Source organism: Cavia porcellus, unplaced genomic scaffold (assembly GCF_034190915.1).
Source record: "Cavia porcellus strain 051 isolate PalLab524CR breed Dunkin Hartley unplaced genomic scaffold, mCavPor4.1 scaffold_33, whole genome shotgun sequence".
NCBI classification, from domain to species: domain Eukaryota; kingdom Metazoa; phylum Chordata; class Mammalia; order Rodentia; family Caviidae; genus Cavia; species Cavia porcellus.
In genome coordinates, this window is record NW_026947516.1 from 17145648 (window position 1) to 17168313 (window position 22666).

Genomic DNA, 22666 nt, shown 5'->3' on the forward strand with positions numbered 1-22666 from the left:
CACCAAAGGAAAGGAAGGTGGTCTAAGGGATATAACTGCATGTATGTTTGAGCGTGTAGGATGGAAAACCATATTACTGAGCTTTTGTTGGATCATTGAACATAACTGTCTGCAGTCTCACTGTATGAATGTCTACTTAATATGCTTTAATTTTGTAATTTGGACAACTGTTTCGAAGAAAACAATATGTAACCTATTAACTAGTGAGTTCTTACTCTATATTTTTTTCTTGAAATTCTGTATTACTTGTACCCTTTTACTGCTTTGTTTTTTTTTATTTCCTTTCTTTTTTCTCTTTAAATAAAAAGAAATAGGTTCACCTACTCAACCCCCAGATTCCTTCAGGAACCCTTGGGAGCCTGACACCTCTGTGGACAACTCATAAGTCATAATTCCTGGATAATTTATTTGTGGTCCTGTAGTTGCATCTCATTCCTGTGCTCTAAACTTTAGAGTTCCAGTGCAACGCTCTCATGCCCCAGTAGTTTCTTTCTGAGACAGGTAACCTGACTGTTTCAGCAAATGATTGTTAATTTGAGGGTATCTTCATATTTAAAAATAAGCTTGGTCATGCATGAGAATTATTCCTGTGTTCTGATAGAGGAACTCAGATCCTCACCACACTGATACACTTACTGTTTGCTCTTGCCATCTCATTCTTCAGGGCCACGTACTCTTCATACAACGGCCTTAGCTGCTTGCCAACCTTAGACCTCCAGCCTTCCCAAGCCCAGAGCCTCAGATTGTAGTCTGTGCTCTTTGACATTATGTCAGCCAAACCTGTTTTCCACAGCGCCCAAAGGAAAATAAACATGCATTTATAAAAATCATAAACAAGTAAATAAACCTTAAAGAATTTAAAATGTTGGCATAAACTTATCAAATGAAATCTAAGTGTTAATTAATTCTACGACTCTTACTATAGGCACAATATGTCTGCAAAGAAAAACTATTGAAATTAATTCATTATTAACTTAAATTATTTCAATGTAATATAATTTACACTAAGTTTTTTTTTTACAGTTAAAAGAGCATCCATGTACTGAAATACACATTTGGTATGCTACCATCTTTAAACTATCCATGTGAAGAGAGAAAAATCATCAAATGCAATTTTTAAAACTTAGAGAATAAAAATAAATTTTTCAGGATCATCACTGAAAATTGAGTCTACCTGGTTCAAGCAGTAAGCACTCCTGTGGATCACTCGGGTAACAAACTTTTCCAGTACTATAGAGGGTGCTCATTGTGTTCAGAATTGTGCTCAACTGCAAATTCAAGATAATAAATAATATTAGAAATGGAAAATATGCTAAAGAGATGCTAACATAAAAATACTCTGTCGGTCATGTGAATTCTTGGTGCTTCAAAAACAAGAGTTCAAAAACAGTTAACATTCATAAGATTGGAACAATTTTGCGTATTTGTATCTGGTGATCTGAATAATGCTTTTAAACATCAATATATTAAATAACAACCTTAGTTATGTTCCTACCACCATGTTTTGAAGGCCTATATCATCATTGTTTTGGGCTCTTTGCTATTGTTATTTGTCTTGTTTGTTGTTTTTCTAGTAATTTGTTTTGTTTTTTCCTCTAATGCATAAAGGATAGATGTACATAAAGAGGCTGATATATGCCTAAAACCTCTCCTAAACAGTTTACAAGAATAGATTGTATTATGCATGATGAAATGTACAGCTACTTTTTTTTTTTTTTTATTTAAGAGGAAAAAGAGAAAAACACAAAACAAACCAAAGCGGCGTAAGGGTACACGCAATACAGAACTACAAAACAAAACAAAACAAAACAAAACAAAACAAAACAAAAAACCATAACAGTAAGAAATTACCTGCTAGTAGATTACACACTATTTTCTTGAAAATAGTTCCTCAAATCACAGTATCAAAGAACACAAGGTGGACATTCAAACAGGGAGACTGCAAACAGCTGTGTTCAATGTTCCAAAAACATTGATAAAGTCAGCTATTTAACACCCCCAAACACACTTGCTGTTATATCCGTTAGAGCTCTTTTTCTTTTTTTTTTTTTCCCTCTCTTTTTTACAACAAAATTTACACATCTTGGATTTTATTACTCCTTAGTGCTTATTACTTTCTTTGGGTGGGGGGAAGAATACAGTCAAATATGGCAAAACAAAGCTGTCAGTCAATACCAAGGATAGACATAGCACATGGTGTAGAACAGAGTACAAGTTTATCAACAATGGTTATCAACGTTGTCCCTTGTTTCCTTAAAAAGAATTGTCTATCTTATTAGATATTATAAAGTTGGACAAAACAGTAGAGAACAAGACCAATAAAACTTAGGCATTGTAAACATTACAGGACTTCCAAAGAAGACAATAGTCAAACCAGAATGGGTATCTTAGTGAATCTTATTGTCTTCAAAGTAGTTGCCTATGTCTTCAAACTTGATACTATCATATAGAATGGAACAGAGTCTAATCAGTCAAAACAAGATCGTGGGAGTACTACAAGACTTCAAAACAAGTTAATAGGAAATCGAAAAGAGTTACTATTTATATATCCTAATTTTTTTGAATTTTTTCTTTAATTAAGACAAACATAAGAAATGACTAAATAATTTTTTTGAAACAATAAGGGGGAGATTGAGATAAAACAGGACATAACAATATAACAATAGAGGTCACAGCATGTCTGTTTCAATAACCTAGTACTTCACCACCTTATAACCTGACTTAATAGTAGTTACCATAGTGTCTTTTTCCTTGAAATATTTGGGTAAAACTTCATATACTCTAGCTTCAAATATTTTCATATCAAGAAGCCCAGAATAAAGCCTTTCTAATTAATGAGTGAAAACTTTATAAGGCTTCAAGGCCACCTAATGGGGAATCATGATTACCACATATTTTTATATATTTGAATCATTACTTACATTAGGGAAACTATTCGGTATTCACACATGCGAGATTGATTTATTTCACTTATGAGTATGGTCTCAAGCTGCGCCCATTTATTGATAAATATCTCAATGTGATCCTTCTTTATAGCTGAATAATACTCCATTGTATAGAAATACCACAACTTTTTTATCCATCCCTCAGTTGGGCACTTGGGTTGTTTCCAAGATCTGGCGATTACAAATTGTGCTGCTATAAACATAGGTGCACATAAATCACTGTGGTATGATGCTTTCAGTTCTTCTGGGAATATGCCTAGAAGTGGAATAGCTGGAATAAATGGGATTTCCAGTCCCAACTTTTTGAGAAATCTCCAGACAGATCTCCACAAAGGCTTGTACAGCTACTTTTAAGAAACAGAGACATACTATCCACTGCTGATTTCCTATCAACATGCTGTGAAATCCAGTAATCCTTTTATTCTTTGTTCAGAGTAGTTTTAGTCTGTTTTGTATTATTTAATTTCAGCATACATGAAGGTATGGACAGCTATTTTGAAGAGAACAAGAGACATTACAGTACCTATTGTTGATTTTCCTACTGTCTGGTTTTGAAGGCCTGTAATACCTTCATTATTCTGTTTTGATCAGTTTTATATGAATTCATTGTGTGTGAAGATATAGACAACTATCTAGAAGAAAACAAGAGACAATATGGTAACCACTGTTGATCTCCTGTTGTCCTGTTTTGAAACCTGTGTCACTTGCATTGTTTTCTTCTGATCTGCTTTGTTGTTTTGTTTTACTCTCTTTAAAACAAAACAAAACAAACAAACAAACAAAAAGTTCACATCTTCTTTACCAAGTGTCTTTCTATACATAGGGAAGGAACATCTCATTTAAGTTTCCCCACCAGAAACCAGCACAAAGCCCCCTAAGCACATAATAATTACAGTAGAGTAACCGAGATAAACATATCTGCCAAAACCCCAAGACGGTTTCTAACCTAAGCATTCACAAAGAGCATGTGCTGTAAATTGTCACTAAACAGTGATGTGGAGGTATTGTCTGGCGAGTGGGCAAGGAGACCTAACCTGGAGATGCAGAAATGGCTTCAAAGAAGAGAGGACATTAGAGCTATGTCTTGCAAAAGTAAGAATTGGTCAGGTAAAGAAAAGAAGTAGAGGACAGAGCCTAAATATGCGAAGAGGCTGGAAAAGACTAGTCATTTTCAAGAGGTGACGGAATGTTGTATAGAACTGGAATGATGATATTCACTGGGGAGAATGGAAGACGTGAGAATGGAGAGGTAAGCAAGAGAGAGATCATCAGGACCATTTCTGCCATAATAAAGAGTTAAACTTGGAGTAAAAGTAACAGAGTAAAGTAGTGCTACTCATGCTGCGGTCTATGGGTCAGTGCAAAAGGTTTGTTTCCATTCTGTGATAACTATGAGAATTGAAAGGAAGCAATTTGATATTCCATAACATCTAAGTGTATAATCAATGAAATTAACCAAGTATTGAAATATAATGAATTGGAAACAAAGAAAGAATGGAGGGAGAAAATAAGGAGCGAGAGAAGAAAGAAAGGAAGAAAGGAAAGGAAGTGGAAGAGAGGGAAGGACCGGTTCTTTTTCCACGGATGATTAAAAAAACACAGAGGTGTTTTTCTTGTTTCTTGTTTCTTTTCTTGTTTCTTCTTCCATTATTCTTTCACTCTACTACAGAGTCATTATTCTAAAACATGAAATTAATACAGGCTTAACGCTCCCACAGCATCCCATAGCCCAAGGAATAAACCTAAATTCCTTGCCCCAAAATCCCATATGGCCTTTTTCTCCACTTACATCTTCAGCCTCTTTCCTTCTCCTCTAGTAAACCCATACATCCTTGAATATCCTCTTTTCCCAAATACTTCAAGCACTTATTCTCATTTACTGTTTTGCTTTTAATCTTCATGCACATTACAATTATCTGGGAATCTTTTAAAAATAGTGTCCAGGTTCCACCTAGGCTACACTAGGCCATCTAGATTCAAATGTACACAGCTTCTTAGGGTGTCCTTGTGAAAATTATGGAGAACCAAGAAGTGGATAAGATAAAGTGAATTAATAGCTAGGGAGAGCATTAGGTTCAAAGAATGCAGAATAATAAATATCAACTTGTGTAAATAAATGCCATATGGCTTTATCTCTGTCCTTATCAGAAATTTTTATTTTTATAAATGTGGATTGGGACATACAGAGTTCTGAAGATAAATAGCTGAGAAACAAGAATTTGATGTTACATAGCTAAATATTTTAGATAAAAATATTTCAATAGGCTCTGTCAGGAGTCTGCAAACCATGGTCTGCAGAAAATCATGCCTGCTGTCTGTTTTTGTAAAATTTTATTGGAACACAGCCACATTCATTCCTTTATGTATTAGCGATGGCTGGTTTCCTGCTACAGTGGCAGAGCTGATTATTGTGACACAGGCAATATGGTCTGTGAAGCCTAAAATATTCAGTATTTGTTCCTTTATGGAAAGAAAGTTTACTGACTCCTAGGATAGATGGCTGGGCAAGGAATGTTATTTTAGCAAAAATCAAAAGTGCCTTTCTTTAATTTGGACAAACTAAGAAGGAATTTTTGAAGAGCCATTTTAGAACAACATTGGTGGGAGAGATTTGAAGACTTCGTTGGCAGTAAGGTTTACATTAGCCAATTATGGCATTTGGCTATCAAAACCCAAAACAATTTATACAGTTCTATACTGCCTTAATAGATGCAGACCACAGGGAACCATGACATGTTTCTGCTCACCTCTGTAATATCAGAACCCAGTGTCTCCTTTCACTCTTGAAAAGACTTCAGTTTTGTTGATGTAATGTTTTACATCATCTAAAGGCCATGTGCTAAAGGATTGGCTCTCAGTCAGTGGCGCTACTAGAAGGGCGTGAACTCACTAGGAGATGGAAACCTAGGTAGAGGAAGTAGGCACTGGGGATATGCCTCTGAGGAGTCTATTTTGTCCCTGGCCCTTGGTTCTTTCCCTCTCTTTTCTTCTATCCATCAAGAAGCGAGCCTCCTTTTTCCTTCATATGCTCCTTGCTACGATGTTCTGCTCCAGAAAAAAATGGAGCCAAGTAACCATGGGTGAAAACCTATGAACAATGAACCCAAATAAATCTTTCATATTTAAATTGATTTTCTTGAGTACTTTGTCAGAGCAACAGAAAGATAACTCTATGGTCACCCTATGTAGGCACAGAAATCCTGATAATGTCAGCATTACTGTCTTTGCAGATAAAGGAAGTAGCCATGGGTGATATTAATGTTTGATATCTCCCAAATATTTCAACACTTGGAATGAGTGCTAGAACATTCACAAACATACCTGTTTGTTCTTGTCTGCAGAAAACCCTGAAGATCCACTCTGCTGAAGGATCCGCAACTGACGCTTGACTGTGAGATTCTGGATGTCTTGCAATGGATATGCTTTGGCAAGGTTTGACTGTTCTTCATAAAAGGCAGACAAAATGCCCCCAGCCTCACTCTGAAATGGCAAAAAATAAAATTGAAATTGGAATGGCATGACTTTAATAGAAGAGAAGATACAGTACAAAGAACATCTGGTGAAACATCTACTATTTCCAGAGTGGTTTAGTCCCGTACTTTGAGTAAGGTCAGTGTTTAGGTTAAAAGTGACCAGGCCACATTTGGCTACTCTCTCTTTCTGGCTCAATGCCTAGTTTTCCCAAGGGTCCTGTTCCCAGAACAGGACGTGAATTCTCATAGATAATCCACACAGTGAGACCTTGGAATTTATGGCCTTTGTACTGTGACGTAGGTGAATTGGCCAAATATTCAAGGAAGAATGCTCTAAAAGAAGAACCCAATAGACCTCAAAGTGAACACGATGGGAAGGAATACTGTCCTCATGACCATGAGAACCATGAGAAATGAGAACCAATTCACAGTGGGCTCCAATATGCCATTAGTTAGTACAAGCCATTTGAGTTTTAAAAGGCTTCTCAAGACATAGCCATTGGGTAGTTGTGGTGATTTTCTACCAGCAAAAGAAATCAATAAGCAAGTGTTGACACCAGGATGCACCTCCTACATCATATTAGTATGAAACTGGATGTTTTCAGACTTCTCTAGTGTAGTCTTCTCTCATGTACACATTTATTTCCATTTATCAGGGCATAAAATGAACAAGCACTTTGTTCATGGCACTGTACTAAAGCCATACAAAAGAGATACTGTATTAGACAATAAGAACTTCATTCCTGGAGTCAGACATCTCTGACTGGCTTGTAAACTTAGGCAAGTTGATCTTTCTTTGACCCATGGTTGCCTTATTTGCAAAATAAGAAGAACAATAAAACTTACATAAAAGGGTTATTGTGAGGATTAGAAGAATTACAAATAATAAAATGCTAACCAGAGTGCCTGACACATCCTAAGATTCAATGTTATTTGCTACTTAAAGAGAAGAGATCCTTGTCCTTAAGTTGCTTAAAATTTTATCAGATAGATAACATATGCATCATGAATGTTTCATTAATGAAAAATGAGTATATAATACTCTATAAACTGTGAGTGGATCAATAAGTTTGTTACAAGAAAGGAGAAACACAGGTGACCACATTTGGTCAGGTCCTCATAGAAGAAGAACTTAAAGTAGGTAAGAATCAGAGGGCATGGAATCCTTTGTGAAATGATTTATGTCATTTGAGCTTTTTAACGACTCCAGGAGATAGACGATCACTGTATCTCAATTGTATATGCACAGAAATGGGCCTCGAGAAATAGTGGAGCTGGCAATCATCCATCAGCATTCAATCTTGGACCTGTAGCTCACAGACAGTAAAATGGCTCCCATAATCCCTACCTTCTGGTGGTCATGTCCTCATGTGGTCCCTCTTGAGTAAGAACAGACCAGTGACTTGCTTCTAACCAATCTCATACAGCAGAGGTGATGGGGTGTACATACTCACATCACATAAGATTGTAATTTTTCTACCTTGCTGACTTTGATGCAGCAAGATGTCATGGTATGTATATTCTATGGAAAAACAAGACAGCCTGGAATTGAGGATGGCTTCTGATAGCATCCTGTAGTAAAGCAAGGACCTCAGTTCACTAGTACACTCAGATCCTAGTGTAACACGAGCTTTGTTAGCTTGGAGTGGATCCATCCCTAGTCAAGCACCAGACAAGAACATAGTGCTGCATGCTACCTTGAGTGTAACTTGACAAAACTTGTAGGATGCAGCTAAACTGTGCCTAGGCACCTGACCTGCAGCAACTGTGAGATAGTATGTGTTATTTTAAGGCACTAAGCTTGCGGTAACTTTTTATGCAATAGGTAACTAGTACAGCTCTCAAAGACAGGACTTCAGGCATGATTGCACTTTCTAGGCCAAGGAATTTTACTTCTATCCTTTGAGCATTAGGTAGTCACTGAGAGGTTCTTGTTTAGAACAAACGTGTCACATGATGAAAATGGTGTGCAGAAGTGAAAGTAATGGACCAGAAAGGAGATGGAGGAAATAGTGGTAGTGAAAAAAGAAAATAATTTCCCTCCTTATTAAACACTCACAATGTGTCAGTTCATGTTCATGTACAGCACTTTTGAGGGAGTTACCATCTCTATTTCAGAAATGAAGTGAATGAGGCACAGAACAAAGCAACTTTCCCTGGATCACATAGCCAGAAATTTGAAGAACCAAGGTGGCAAACCAGTGTGCTTACCTCCAGAGCTCCTGCTCTGAACCACTGTCCTGTAGGTTGTATTTGACACATTCTGGCCTGCTCTGATGTGTATGAGTGAACTATTGAATGAGGACACTGGTCTACAAAACAAGCTGGAACTATGCAACCCACCACCGCCTTATCAATTCCTATCTTTCTTCATCCAGTGTAGTATAATTTACTGTCAAGTAACATTTCTGATAAAATTTTGAAGCCAAATCACATAAACAAATTTATTCTGGAAACAGCACAATCTCCCAAATGCCGCAGTTTGAGGGGGAAAAAATGTATTGTACTGCTTGTGGGAATTTGAGACTATCCGATTTGATTTTGTCATTACCAATCTAAAAGTGTTATACTTTACATCACCAAAAATTTTGTTGCTTTGCATTTTGGCTCCTGAGGACATACTGTTCCTTCCCAAGCTATTCTTTGTAACATTATTTATGATGTATTTTGTATCCTTATGTTAAGATTCCTGGGCCTAAATAAAGCAAACAGCTCATGTTATGCAGAAAATCACAGTTAGTTCATGCATACCAATCAGATGATCTAGGTAGTGGTCCAGAGCTATATGCAGTTTTTTGACCTCAATGATGAATGAAATGAAACATATACAGCAGTTTACATAGCTTCAGGGCTTGGGAAAGGAACTATTTCAGGTAAAATTGGTACCTTTTCACAGCACTTCTGTGCAGACAGAAGAGAAGCAACTAAAACAATGACGTTTTCTGCAACCACATTGGGGGGGAGGAAGGTTTTGGGCAACAGAACATACATTGTTCAGGATAACCACAAAAAATTCAAACGTCCTGTAGTTCCAGCACTGGGAAGGCTGAATGAAGCAAGAGGATCACTGGGGAAGGCCAGTCTGGGCTACAAAGTGAATTCAGGGCCAGCCTGAACTGCATAGCTAGACTGTCTCAAAAAGACCAAAAAAATTTTTGAAAACATTTTCTGACCTTTGTCTGTCTCTGTAGTGGACACCATATTCCTATTCTGTGAAAGATCTTTGCAACTTCAATGACTGGAAGTGAAAATGCTACATTATATTTTATAAATATTCAGAAATATATTCTAGTCTATTTTGGCCCTAGCTATATGCATAAATTAGATACAATGATTTCTTTATGCTTTTAAAAGTTCTCATACAGGCTTTTGTATCTAATTCATAAGCCTGGGGATCTCTACCAAAAGTGCAACAATTTTATTTAAACAATTGCTTTGCTTCTGTGTTAAGTTGTTTGAGACTTTGGTCTTTTTCTCTAGCTCACTATCCCCTGAGCCTATCTGTACTTTCAGCAATGCCTAAACTACTTCATCCCCTGTATATATGAGAGTTCACTGAAAACAAAAGGTGAAAAGCTGGGTGGCATTTTTGCATCCATCCAGTATATTGGAGCTCATAAGTCTCCTAAGAAAACCTCTAGCTATATTCTGGCCCAGTTTCCAGATGGTTCTTAAGGCCACATCAGGTTCAAAGACAAAACTACCTTGGTTACTTTTTAAGTTTGCTCACATGCTGAGCTTCCCCCCCCCCGCCCCCGCCCCCGTCGGGACCAAGGATTGAACTCACGACCATACGCTTACAAGGCAGGTGCTTATGCCCGCTGAGTTAAATCCCCAGTCCCCGCTGAGCTATTTTTAAAAATGCTTATTCTTGAGGCTGGGGATTTAGCTCAGTAGCATAAACGCCTGCCCTGCAAGCAGGTAGTCATGAGTTCGACCCCTGGTACTGGAAAAAAAAAAATGAAAAAGACCAAAAAAAAAAAAAAAATGCTTATTCTAAGCAAGAGAGTAGGTAATCCAAGTGATATGATTATGAATTCCACCACTCCATTTTATGGATTTATTATTATTTTTTCTGTATTTTAGGTGGGAATTTTAATATATCAAATTTTAAACATTATAACCTTTTTATTTTTCACTGTATTTTATGCTATGAGAAAATGGTGGTGCTCAGCCCCAACTTCCATCTTACTTACACAATGATGCTTTTTCCCACCTCCCCTCCTGTACTTAGTATAGGTATTCTGTGTGCCATGAAGTGTGGATGGACCTACAAGAGACACGGGTCCAGTCAGCATTCTCTCTTTGGGTAGAAAATAACAGGTTGGAATTGCCTTACTGTGAGTTCATTGTAACTCCAGCCCAGAGACACAGGAATTGGGCATGCCTGAAACTCTGCAGGTCCAGAAGCAAGTCACTAAATAAACCCTAAAGACTACCTAAAGAGTACCTGTAGATCTCCTGCTTCTGATAACTCATGAAGAAATGTACTTCAGAAGTATTCTTGGAGTCCTTGAGGGCTCCAACAGGGCAGGCCCCAACACTTTAGCTGCATGGACAGGACTGTGGACCAGATGTAGTAGTTACTGCTAATTATTGGAAGGGTAAACCAGGATACTTCTGCTAGTAGCACACATTTTGTTCTGTCCAAGGATAAAAATGGCCCGGCGACCTCTTATGTTGCTATTAAAAATCACATGTGCCTTTTCTGAAATTGCTTTTACAAATTCTCAGTTTCTCCCTGTAACATTGAGTTTGTCTTCATGAAAGTTAAGGTCAAGATTGAGTTGGACTAACAAAAAAGAAAGCTCTTTAGTATCTTTTCTTTTTGCTTAGCTCTGGCTCTTATTTATTCCATTTCATCTTCCCAGTTAGGTTTACCATTTGGAGTTCCTGCTGTTTAGTAATATTCTGATTAATATAATGAATTTGCTAATTCTGTACCCTTTGGGAGGATTTACAAAAGATTCTATTTCAAAAACAAACCAACACAATTACAAAAAAAAAGCCAATGCATATAAAAGCAATATCATTTTACTGAGAAGTTAATTACAGTTTCACTGATGAATATTCAATCTGTATTTGCTGTAAAGCAAGGGAACAATTTATTGTACAGAAAAGATAAAAGTTTGGTAACTTTTACTGACTTCTAAACTTAATTTGTTTTTCTATTTTTCAAACAAAAGTTCTCATATGCTAATTACAATCAATAAATCAACTAACTAGTTCTAAAGCATAGATAAAAATAGACAAATCATCATTCCAATAAAACATGTCCAACTGTCTAGACAATGGTGATATTTTCACCTTGAAAATATTAAAGTGAGAGTGACCTTGATACGGTATAAATATATATTCCATCTCAGTGCAGTTACTTATGGAGCTAGTGGGGTTCTTCTCCAGTATCTCCTCTGAGAATTGTATATGATTTTTATTACCAGTTTTTATCCAAATCTACTGGAGAATGGTATGATCTTCTTTTCATGTCTTGGTCACTAATTCTTAATCTTGAAAGTCTTACAAGAAAAGAGACAGGGAATGGAGTCAACCACACATACCACAATGCCAAAGAAAGATAAAGGAGCTTTGGAAACATGTTTTGAACCAAACATTTTTCATTATCCCTGTCTGATGTTCTCTGCCACACTCTGGGTAGGCAATATTTAGGACACTGCACTATTTGAGTTTGATACCGTCTATTATTTTTAATCAATTTATTCAATCTCAGTGTTGCCATTCTACATCAGACCCATAGGATGACAAGCCCAGTATCCTGACTTTTGAAAGTTACACCTAAGGAGAATATGGAAATGTCAGATTGTCCTCAAAAAAGCCTCAGTGAAAGGGTATGAAAATATGCAGTTATGCATTCCAAATTTTTGTTTCTCTATCACTTATCTACTGTTACATGAAATGTATATAAAACAATTACAACCTTCAGTGACATAAGTGTTTATTGTTCATAAAACTACTGTCACTTGGGGTTGGCAGGTAGCATTGCTCATTGTGATCAGAATTGCTTACAACTCTGGGAGTTGGCTTCTGTTTGGAAAACTACTCCCTGTGTCCCTCATTTTTAATTGGCTAGTCTAGGCACATTCTCCTGGCAAAGGCAAAGGTGCAAGACAAACCCCATTATTCAAGTGCATTCCAGCCTTCTGTTTGCATCCTTTCTTCTAACACAATGCAAGATACATGACAAAGGACACAGTGACATAACCTATATTGGGATGGCATTAAAGTGACATGACCTTAAACATTCTTACAGGAAAGAACTGAGTCCATTGGTAGACTACAGGCCCAGAAATAAACCTGTGCAAGTACTACAGCCATCTAATTCTTGACAAAGGTACCAAATACATACTTTGAAGAAAAGACAACCTAGGGGCTGGGCATTTAGCTCAGTGGCATAAGTGCCTGCCTGGCAAGTGTGAGGTCATGAGTTCGATCCCCGGTACCACACACAAAAAAAGAAAAAACAACCTATTTAACCAATGATGTTCAGACCGCTGGATATCTTTATGTGGCAGACTGAAACTAGGTCCTGATCTCTCATTCTATAAAAAAATCAACTTAAAACGGATCAAAGACTTAAATATAATTCTGTGAACTTTGAAACTACTAAAGGAAAATGGAAAATGCTTCAAGATATTGGCACAGACAATTTCACAAATGAGACTCCAATAACTCAGGAAGTAAAAGCAAGAATAGACAAATGGAAATGCATCAGTAAAGAGCTCCTGCACCACAAAAAAATGAAGCAAGAGATTGAACAGACAGCTCATAATAGGAAAAAAATCTTTGCCAGTTATTCATTGCCAGAGGATTAGTATCCAGCATATATAAGAAACTCAAAATGTTTAACCGAAGAATAAGTAATCTGATAAATAAATAGGCAAATTATCTGAACAAACACTTCTCAAGAGATATAAATAGTCAATAATATATGAAAAAATACTCAACATCTGCAGTCACCAGGGAAATGCAAATCAAACTTTGTTGAGATTCCATCTCACTCTACTCAGAATGGCTATTATATAAAAATAATAATAATAAATGCTGATGAAGATGTAGAGAAAAAATAAACCTTATACACTGTTGGTGAAAATGTAAGTTAGTACAGCCACTATGAAAGACAGTAAGAACATTCCTTTAAAAAAATAAACTAAAGCTAGATCTAGCATATAATCCAGTTATACCTGGGGATATACCTGAAGGAAATGAAGTGAGTATGCAAAATAGATATCTATATGCCCATGTTTATTGCAGATCCATTACCAATAACCAAGACATGGAATCAGCCTAGGTGTACAGGCAACAAATGAATGGATTTTTAAATTCTGGCTTATATATACAGTGGAGTATTACTTAGCAATAAAAAAGAATGGAGGGCCAGGGATTTAGCTCAGTGATGCAGTATCTGCCTGGCAAGCATGAGGTCCTGAGTTCAATTCCCAGTACCAAAAAAAAGAAGAAGAAGAATGGAATCATGCCATGTTCAGGAAAATGGATATAACAGGTCATCATGTTTAGTGGCATTAACCAGACAAAATAAGACAAGATTAGCCCAGGTTTACAAGTCTTACTGGTTTTGCCACCTATGATATAAATGGCATTTTGTTCTATTTTTTCTAAACTTAACTCTATTAAACTTTCAACTATCTTGCATTTCTAGTATAAAGATTTGGCCAATATAACAGTAAACACTCCATACTTGTTTCACCAGGTTATTGTCTTTCTCTTTGAGATAGGTGTTATGTGATTCCCAATACTTTCTTATCTCCTTAAATCACTCTGATTGCTCTTTTTGTGGGACAGTACGCATTTATAAAATTCTTCCTAAGTCTGATCATCATTGCTGTGTTTTCAAAGGAATGGAATAATTTTTTTTCTCTCTTCTTTCCAGAACGTTCCAGGTGATAGTGGTTACCATACTCACAGAAAGATATTCAGTTAAAATCATTAGAGCACAATCTTGAATAACTTCTAGGTTTTCTCCTGAGTCATAAATTATTCATGATGGCTCATCAGCTCCCAGAAAGAGCCAACACATATACCACCTATTTTGTCTATTATATATATATATATATATATATATATATATATATATATAAATTTTACTATATATCACAACTTTAATGGTAAGATTATGCTTTGATTTGTAGTTGGGATCATTTTTGCAAACACTGGCCTATGTATTAGTGATCCACTCAAAACCTGCTTTATGACATATTACAAACATTTACATGGCTGGAGAACTTTTTCAGAATTTGTAAAACTTCCTTGAGGTAATAAACTTATCACAAAAATATTAGAAATACCAGGTGGTTGCTAAAATATTAGTGGTAATTAAAATATTTCATTTGCTTTTGGTTAAAAGTTAGTTACTGCTCAACAAATATTATATACTGGGGATCACAGAGCTAGTCATTTTCTCTGTCCAAGAAATTCATTAAGGGTTTATCCCAAAGAAGATAAACTAGATCATCAGATAGTTTCATTAAAATGAGTCCACACTGTTTTTAATTTAGTGAGTCAATGCACATCTTATAAAGAACACATGCTGGTCTATAGTAAAACACAGAATAAAGTAAATCATATGTAAATTTATGGGTACAAATTCTCCCCTTTGTGCAACAAAAGTTTGCTGTCAATATACACAGACGAAATCTGGTCTTTCTTAATTCTTGACCCTAAGTTCTTGGCTGCCTGCAGGCCAAGAAGCAGTCAAAGAAAAAAATATTATGGATGTCTCTGGGAACTACACTGCCTGCCCCCAAGTTCATATTCTCCCAGCATCTGTTCTGTGAATCTCAGAAGAGTGTCAGAAATAGGAAGCTCTTGCTTCCTCTAGCTCTGATTTTTTTTATGAACTTACTGAAAAATCTTCATATCCTGAAAAAGAACAACCAACTTCAGATAGCAGTAAGACTATGGGTGTTTCAGAATGCAAAACCTCTGAATAATAATATTGTCATTGTCGATGTTTACACAGAGAAAGCTAAGTGCCAGGCACGATGTCACATGTCACACACAATCATGCATTCTCGATCCTCAGCAATCCCATATACTATACACTGTATTACTAGTATTATGGTCAAAATCTTCAGTTTACAGATATGAGAAATGGAACTGAAAAAGTTAAGAACCTGGCTTAAGACACTCAGCTAGCAATATTCAGAACTAGGATTAGAACACAGGTGTCTGGTCCCAGAGTCCACACTTCCTGTATCACTGAACACTTACACATGGTCACACAAAATGTGCACTCACTACCTGAAGAAAATACCATATCTCAAAAATCTGCTCATCTTACTACCATTTATAATACCTGCCACAGCGCCCAGTACATCTCAAACTCATGATCCTCTTGACTCAGCCTCCTGAGTGCTAGGACTACAAGAATGCACAATAATGTCCAGCTAAACAGATCTCAATACTTGTAATCAGAGACTAGAGAAGGAGCCACTCCCCTCCCTACCCACTGTCTTCCTCCCCAGGCAAACCTACACAGCTGTACCTGAGTACATCAATGCACCCTCCGTCACTACTGGAAGAAGGAGATATCTGGCCTCTTGCTTGCTTCCTACATTTAAATGTTCTCATTTTCCCTTAAAGGTTAAATACTTTGCTTGAGTTTAAACATGCTTAGTGAGTGTACTTTTTCATTTCTGGTCTTTGCTCTAATCAATCTGTTCAATTCAAAAAATAATAGCACTTTAATGGTTAGCGGTGGCTTCATAAACAGTACTACATCTCATTCTAAAACATGCCTTCTTGACGCATTGGCTCTCAACAGAACTGTTATGTCTCTTTAAAAAGTGCAATTCTCAGGGGCTGGGGATTTAGCTCAGTGGCATAAGCGCCTGCCTTGAAAGCAGACAGTTGTGAGTTTGATCCCTGGTACCGATAAAAAGGAAAAAGACCAAAAAAAAAGTGCAATTCTCTTTCACATCAATAACAAAGATGTCTAACTATTCTTCCATGCCCGTAAGCACCAAGCACTATTCTGGTGATGCTGTATATTAATCCAGTCTTCATGGCAACCTTACAAGGTAGAGACAAATATTATATTCTTTTTCACTGATGAATAAGCTAAGGCCCAGGGATGCTAATTAAGTAGCTCAAATTCACCTAGCTAAAAAGTGGGGAGGCCAGGATTTGCACATAAGTAGTTTGGCTTCAGAGCTCTTAGGCATGATGCTAGTATGCCGTCACAGTCAAGCCATTCTCCATTCACTTGAAAATGAGAACAAACACACACTCCCCTGCAGTCACGTCCAATACAAATCAAATTGAAAATGAGGGGGAAAGCTGCAATGAAGAACTGAAGACAGGTGAGACCAAAATGTGAGACAAGACAAAACATCTCCTATGACAACATGGGTATCAAAATCTGTATTTCTTGAGATTTAGAAAAAAATGTGTCTTGGGGGATTTTAGACGAGGCAGTAGTTCTGAGATGTGATCTGTTCAGTAAATGCCAGTAATTGAATTTAAATATGCAATACACTAATCATGTGAAAAAACATCAGATCCAAACTTGATTTTTGAAGAAAAGTTCTTTGAAGATAAGAACTCACATGACACAAAAAAAAATATTTTCTTAATAATTGTTCAATTTTCCAGCACTTAAAAGTACAGGTATACTGCTTTGGAATCTGAGGGAAAAAAATTCCTAAATCCTTAAATTTGTCAAAAAAGCATCTTGCTTTCCCAGAGCATTCTGAGATTTTAAAAAATGGTTTTAATTATAGTTTTTCTTGGAGAGTTTGTGACCTTTGGAAGTCCCTCAGAATTCTATGACAAGAAGAGAAGGAATTTCCAAGTCCAGTCTCACCCAACCCATGATTACTTTAATTACTAGCTGATTCTATCAGTAAGACTCCAGTTGCATTTTTAAGTTAATAGTCACATGTAGAATCTTTAGATATTCTTACAGGCTAGAGGAAAATGTGAACTGAATAATTTATGGCATTTCCATGAAATGCCATATTCACTTGTTTCTAGAATCTAAATTGAGACCAGTGAATTATTTTTAACAATTTTTAAATAAACTCCAAGGTCAGTCAAATTTAGTTATCTGTCATAGAGATTTCTTTAATTTCCCTTTTCACTTTTATGGATGGTAATTCAAATATTTAAAAAGCAACAAATACCCTTTATGTATCCGTGACAACTTACCATCTTTTGGACATTTTCATCAGTAATATTGGTGTTATAATTCCAAGAAGCAAGTGAACTTTGATAATACAGGTCTTCAGCTTTCAGATTAAACTCATCCAAAAATGTCTTGGCCTGTTCCTCGAGGTTGAACTGAGCAGTAGTTACAGCAACAAGATTGAGCAGGAACCAGAAAGAGCCGGACATCTTTCCCCGTCCACCAGATCTCATCCACTGAACAACTTTCCCTAGTGTAAAATCGCCTCCTGAGTTTTTCTCTCAACAGCCTTTGAACTTGGGTTGGGCACTGAGGAGAGAAGAAAAAAAGACAAGAGGAAAACAGTAAACAATCTGCTGAACCAATATAAAGTTAATCCCGGCGAGAACAGATATGTAAACAGATTTTAGAATGATTTTTTAAGTAAACCAAATAAAGACATGTTATTCATTAATCCTAGAAAACCTTAGCTCCCCTAGTACTTTACAGCCAAATCAAAACTTGCGCATTTGGTTAATATGTTCCTAAAAAGCTGTTAAAAGTACACAGAGGGTGTTATGATTTTACAGTAATGAGAGAGGGCTATAATTAAAGATCAGAGAGATAATGTTGGTGTTTATATATTTTTGGACAATTCCATTCATGGTTACCCTTCCTTTATTTTTATTGCAAGCTCATCTTCACAGAAAGGCAGTAATATGCTTGAGTAACATTTTTCCTTCCAGATAAATGATTTCACCTTTGTCTTTTTTTAAAGAGCAGAATATATTTATTAGGGGGAAAAAAGCTTTTGTCTGAGAGAGAGACAGAAGGCATCCCAAGTGAGCTGCCTTTTCTAGAAATTTTTGTAAAGCAAATCCACCCCATGAGGTGGGTCCAAAGTGGCAAAAAAGGAGAAATCACAAGATGGGCATGAGATGGGAGAAAACTATGGTCAACAAATAAGATTACGAGTATAATTGTTCAGGCAAAATTGATTAAATAGGGAAGCAAGTCATAACAAGTGGACATGAATACAGAATAAGGGCTTTTCCTGTAGGGGTTGGGTTAGTGATTCTTCTTGGCTTCCTCAAAGTGACTGATACCTATTTAGAATATCAATCTCTAGTATTCATCCTTAGTAAGTATGTGATACATTTATCTTTTGTAACGAGATATGGCCCACAGTGGAGGTGACTCTCTCTCCCACAGGTACAAGGTATCTTGTCTTCTGCACTGGCCTCTTTGAGGGCCAAGCCCTATCTAATTGCCTATAATATTTTTATCTAACTTAGCTGTCTATAACATTTTCTCCTCTGCAGAAGTATCCCAAACTGCTGTGAGGGAGTAATAGGTAATGACTGATCTGGCTTCTTCAGGCTGAAAGGGGTCATAATTGTTGATAAGCAGTCAGAAATACTCCACAGAGGATCTATGCAAAGGCCCTCAATAGCAGGCATTTTTGTCTTGGGTAGGTATATAACCTTAAGTCTGGAGGAAACAAAGTCAAAGAAACAATTAAGTATGCATGGGCCAAATAATAGGAGCCACAGGATAATTATGAATACAGTCAATGAAGATTTCCACCAAGAGAAGTTAGTAATGGCTTCCCTTAAACAGGAAGTATAAGGTCCAGGGAATTTCAAAGTCTAACATGTCACCGATTTGTCATCTAGTATCTTGAACAGCTGTTGAGATAATATCAGGTGGATCCGGAATATACGCATAACATCTAGTTTTTACAGTTGCACAAGTATCTACTGTGCTGCTGTTAGAATGCCTAATACCATCTGATTTTTGAGGATAGCTTTTCTCATTAATTTTACTTTTTTTATTTAGGAGAGAGAGGCCATTTAAGGCCCACTGAGTATAGTTAGTTAAGGCCTCAATGTGTGTCATATAACCCTCTCTCTGTACAAGATCTGGTAGATCCTAGTAAAATAAATCTAAAAGGAATATAGAATATTTGTTATAAGGTTTATCTGTATGATCACTTGGGGTTTGGCATCCTCTAGGCAAGGACAAATTTTCTGAGAAATTAGAGCATGTATAATCAAAGCATGATCATCAGAGCTGACAGGTAAGTTTAGAAACTGTTTCTAAGGGATAGTGATTATAACTCACCGGCTCTGAGATTCCTTTACTGATGGAGTCTGACAGTTTGTCATAAGTCCTTCTAGTTTTAGTTATAATTATCTCTAAAGTTTTGATGAGCCATGAGAAACAGATTATAACAATTAACAGGTTATTTTGACCAATAAAAAACTCTCTGTTTTTGTACATGAACAACAATATGTATTATATATGTAAAAACTAATCTCAGCATCATTTTAACTAGTTGGCAACCTGAATATCTACATTACAGTATTTAGACAGTATAAAATCTCTCCAGGATGAGAGCTAGGCTTTTAGGCATAACTAAAAGGAGATATTCTTTTCTGGTTAGCGTTTTTATTGAGGTATGATGTCTGAAAGGAAGGCCAGAGTTGGAGAAGGTCAAAGAAACCTGTGCCAATGACCAGCATAGGATGGTTTTGTCCTCTATAGTTATGATTACTGAGGGCTTCTCCTTAGAGATGACAGGTAGAGATTATAGCCTTGCCAGAGGGAGGAGACAGAGTGCCCTAGAGCCCTTTAGTCTTACTAGACCACCTAGGAAGATGAATCTGAGCTCTGGGGCCTCTGTCTCAGAGTGCAGTCTCCTTCCCAGTGGCAGGCTTTGCAGTCAGGGCATGGCTTTGGGGGCCTCTAAAGGCAGTCCCTCTTAAGGTGACCTAGCTTTCCACAGTAGTAGCAGTTGAATTTAGTCATTAAGCTCTTCTTGGAGCTCTGAGAATCACACTTTGTATCTGTTTTTTTAAGGCTGCAACAAAGGCAGTAACTTTTTGGTCTGTTTTCTCTCCTGGACTTTCTTCCAGTCCGAATCATAGAACAGTAAGGAAGCAGTTTTTACTAAAGTATCCAGTGAACTACTGGAGCAAAAGTTATATTTTGTAGCTTTTTTCTAATATCTGGTGCTGAAAGAATAATAAACATGTCTTTAAGCAAAATCTGTTCTTCTGTTGAATCAGGAGCTTATGGACATATGTTTTACTAGTACCTCTAGTAAATGATCTAAGAAGACAAAACGGTTGTCATCTTTCTCCTGGTACATAGCTGACAATTTAAAATAACTAAAGGGCTTGGTTTTTGTCCTTCTCAGGCCTTTGAAAACACACTTTAAAATTTCTTCTGCTCCAGTCTCCTGTCTGGCTGTTAGACCAGCATGGGTCTAGGGATTGCTTGGGCACCAGCGGGAACTGGTTGTTCCCCTGACTGCTGATCTTCTGGATGTCTAAAATTAAGAATATGATTTTCATCCCCAAATGCAATAGCAGCTTGTAAGCTGCTTGTCTCTCACTAGAAGTTACTGTTTGATTCACAATTAACATTACATCTTTCCAGCCTTGCTTATAGGTCTGAGTAAATCCTCTAAAGACATCAATGTACTTATAAAGGTCATCTGAAATTTTTCTCAGTTCTAACTTTATCTGCTTCAAGTCACTGAGAAAAAGAGACAAATGAATGTGGGTAGTCTCATATGGATTATAATTATACTTTGAGCATAAATAAGAATTATTTCTTAATGCAAAGAAAGTTTGAACATGCGGTAATTCTGACCATTATCACTCTTTTTTAAAGTATGATTTTTGACTTTGTCTTTATAGAATTTACTTTTTCTGACCAATTTTAATTACCATGGCTATTTTTAAAAGTTGTAAGACTACTCTCCACTACACAGATTAACTCTCCTGACACGGCCTTGGAAAATTTTAAAAGGTTTATTTTCTATCTGTCAGATGACCACATTAAACACTACTTCTATGGCTGACTTCACTGTATTCCTCCTTCCCTTTCACTTACCTGTTCAAAATTCAGTCAGGATCACAAAGTAGGAATGTCTCCACACGTATGAAATCCAAAGAGTATCGATGTCAAGTTCTGGTCATCCATAGCCAAGGGATCATGGCAACACAGACTGCAAGGAGACCTCAGTAGTCATTCTTTTGAATCTCAGCAGCTGACTCAGTCCTTATTCCCAGGGTGTAGGCATGTCACAGATAAAAGAGAGGAGCCACTTTAAATGGCAAGGCTTATAGGCCTGCTTGATTGTGATTACGAAACCTCCATACAGAGAAAACATTTCTTCACCCAGAAAAACAAGTCTTCCAGGTTCAAATGAAATGACAATAACCAAGCCTTAAAAATTTTTTCCACTACTTTACTCTGAAGTTCTACACATTACTATAGAATGGGAAAAAAGATAACTGTTTAAAGTGTTTTGTGTTGTGAAATTTTCTTTAAGCATCACAACAAAATGATAAGCAAATTTTTATTACCATTTTATGTGTTATGACACTGAGCTTAAATAAATTGCCTGACCTCAATTTTCTAATAAGTGGTGGAGCCAGAACATTGATCCATATAGTCTGATTCCTTTAGGCAAAAAAAATTTGCTGTTTAGTTTTTGTAAAGCAGTTGTAACTTCACTGTGTGTAATAAACATGTGGTAAAAATCAGTTGTGTTAAATGTAAATAATTCTTGACCGCGTCAGCTTTTAAGTTTACTATGCTTTGTATTCCTAGTATCTGTTCTTGCTCCTGTCAGAAGCATGGCTCAAATAATTTCATGAAAAGAAGCTGCACAAACCACCCATCCTTCTTTGATGTAAAGTTATCTTCTACTTCAGGGTATTAAGAGGATTAAGGAGATTTTGCTATAGATTGTAGAGAGGCCACACTGACTATTTTGTCCCAGACACGTCCGGTCAACAATGTTGTGTGAAAAAGTGCAGGCCTTGAAATATTGCCCCTACCCCAAGGTAAAAACATGAGGTCCTGTAAGGACAAGAAGCAAACAAGTTATATAATCTAAGCATGTGCAATTTGAGTTTTTTTGTTCTTTATCTCAATAAAAGCTACTTGTTTAGGCTGGCCAGGGGGTAGCCATTTTGCTGACCCTTAGTGGATGTGACCCTTTATTTCTCTTTGCTTGCAGAACGCCAACGGTAGTTGTTTGAAATGTTACCATTAGTGAGTCAGTTGGAAGTAGATAAAAAGTTCATCAG

General features: G+C 36.7%; 1 protein-coding gene across 2 annotated transcripts in view; it reads right to left on the reverse strand.

Annotated features, from left to right (window-relative positions):
• Ace2 (angiotensin converting enzyme 2) overlaps positions 1 to 21648 on the reverse strand; it is a 62131-nt gene extending 40483 nt beyond the window's left edge. The window contains exons 1-5 of one of the 2 annotated variants that reach the window (XM_063242930.1): positions 21462 to 21648; positions 17603 to 17888; positions 6267 to 6425; positions 1175 to 1268; positions 637 to 780 (exon numbers count right to left, since the gene is read on the reverse strand). In XM_063242930.1, coding sequence (XP_063099000.1) covers positions 637 to 780; positions 1175 to 1268; positions 6267 to 6425; positions 17603 to 17812 — 607 coding nt within the window. In that variant the 5' untranslated portion in view covers positions 17813 to 17888; positions 21462 to 21648. Of the gene's footprint in view, positions 1 to 636; positions 781 to 1174; positions 1269 to 6266; positions 6426 to 17602; positions 17974 to 21461 lie in introns of those variants that run through there. The other variant, XM_063242931.1, reaches the window with a different exon arrangement.
• Positions 21649 to 22666: the final 1018 nt, after the last annotated feature.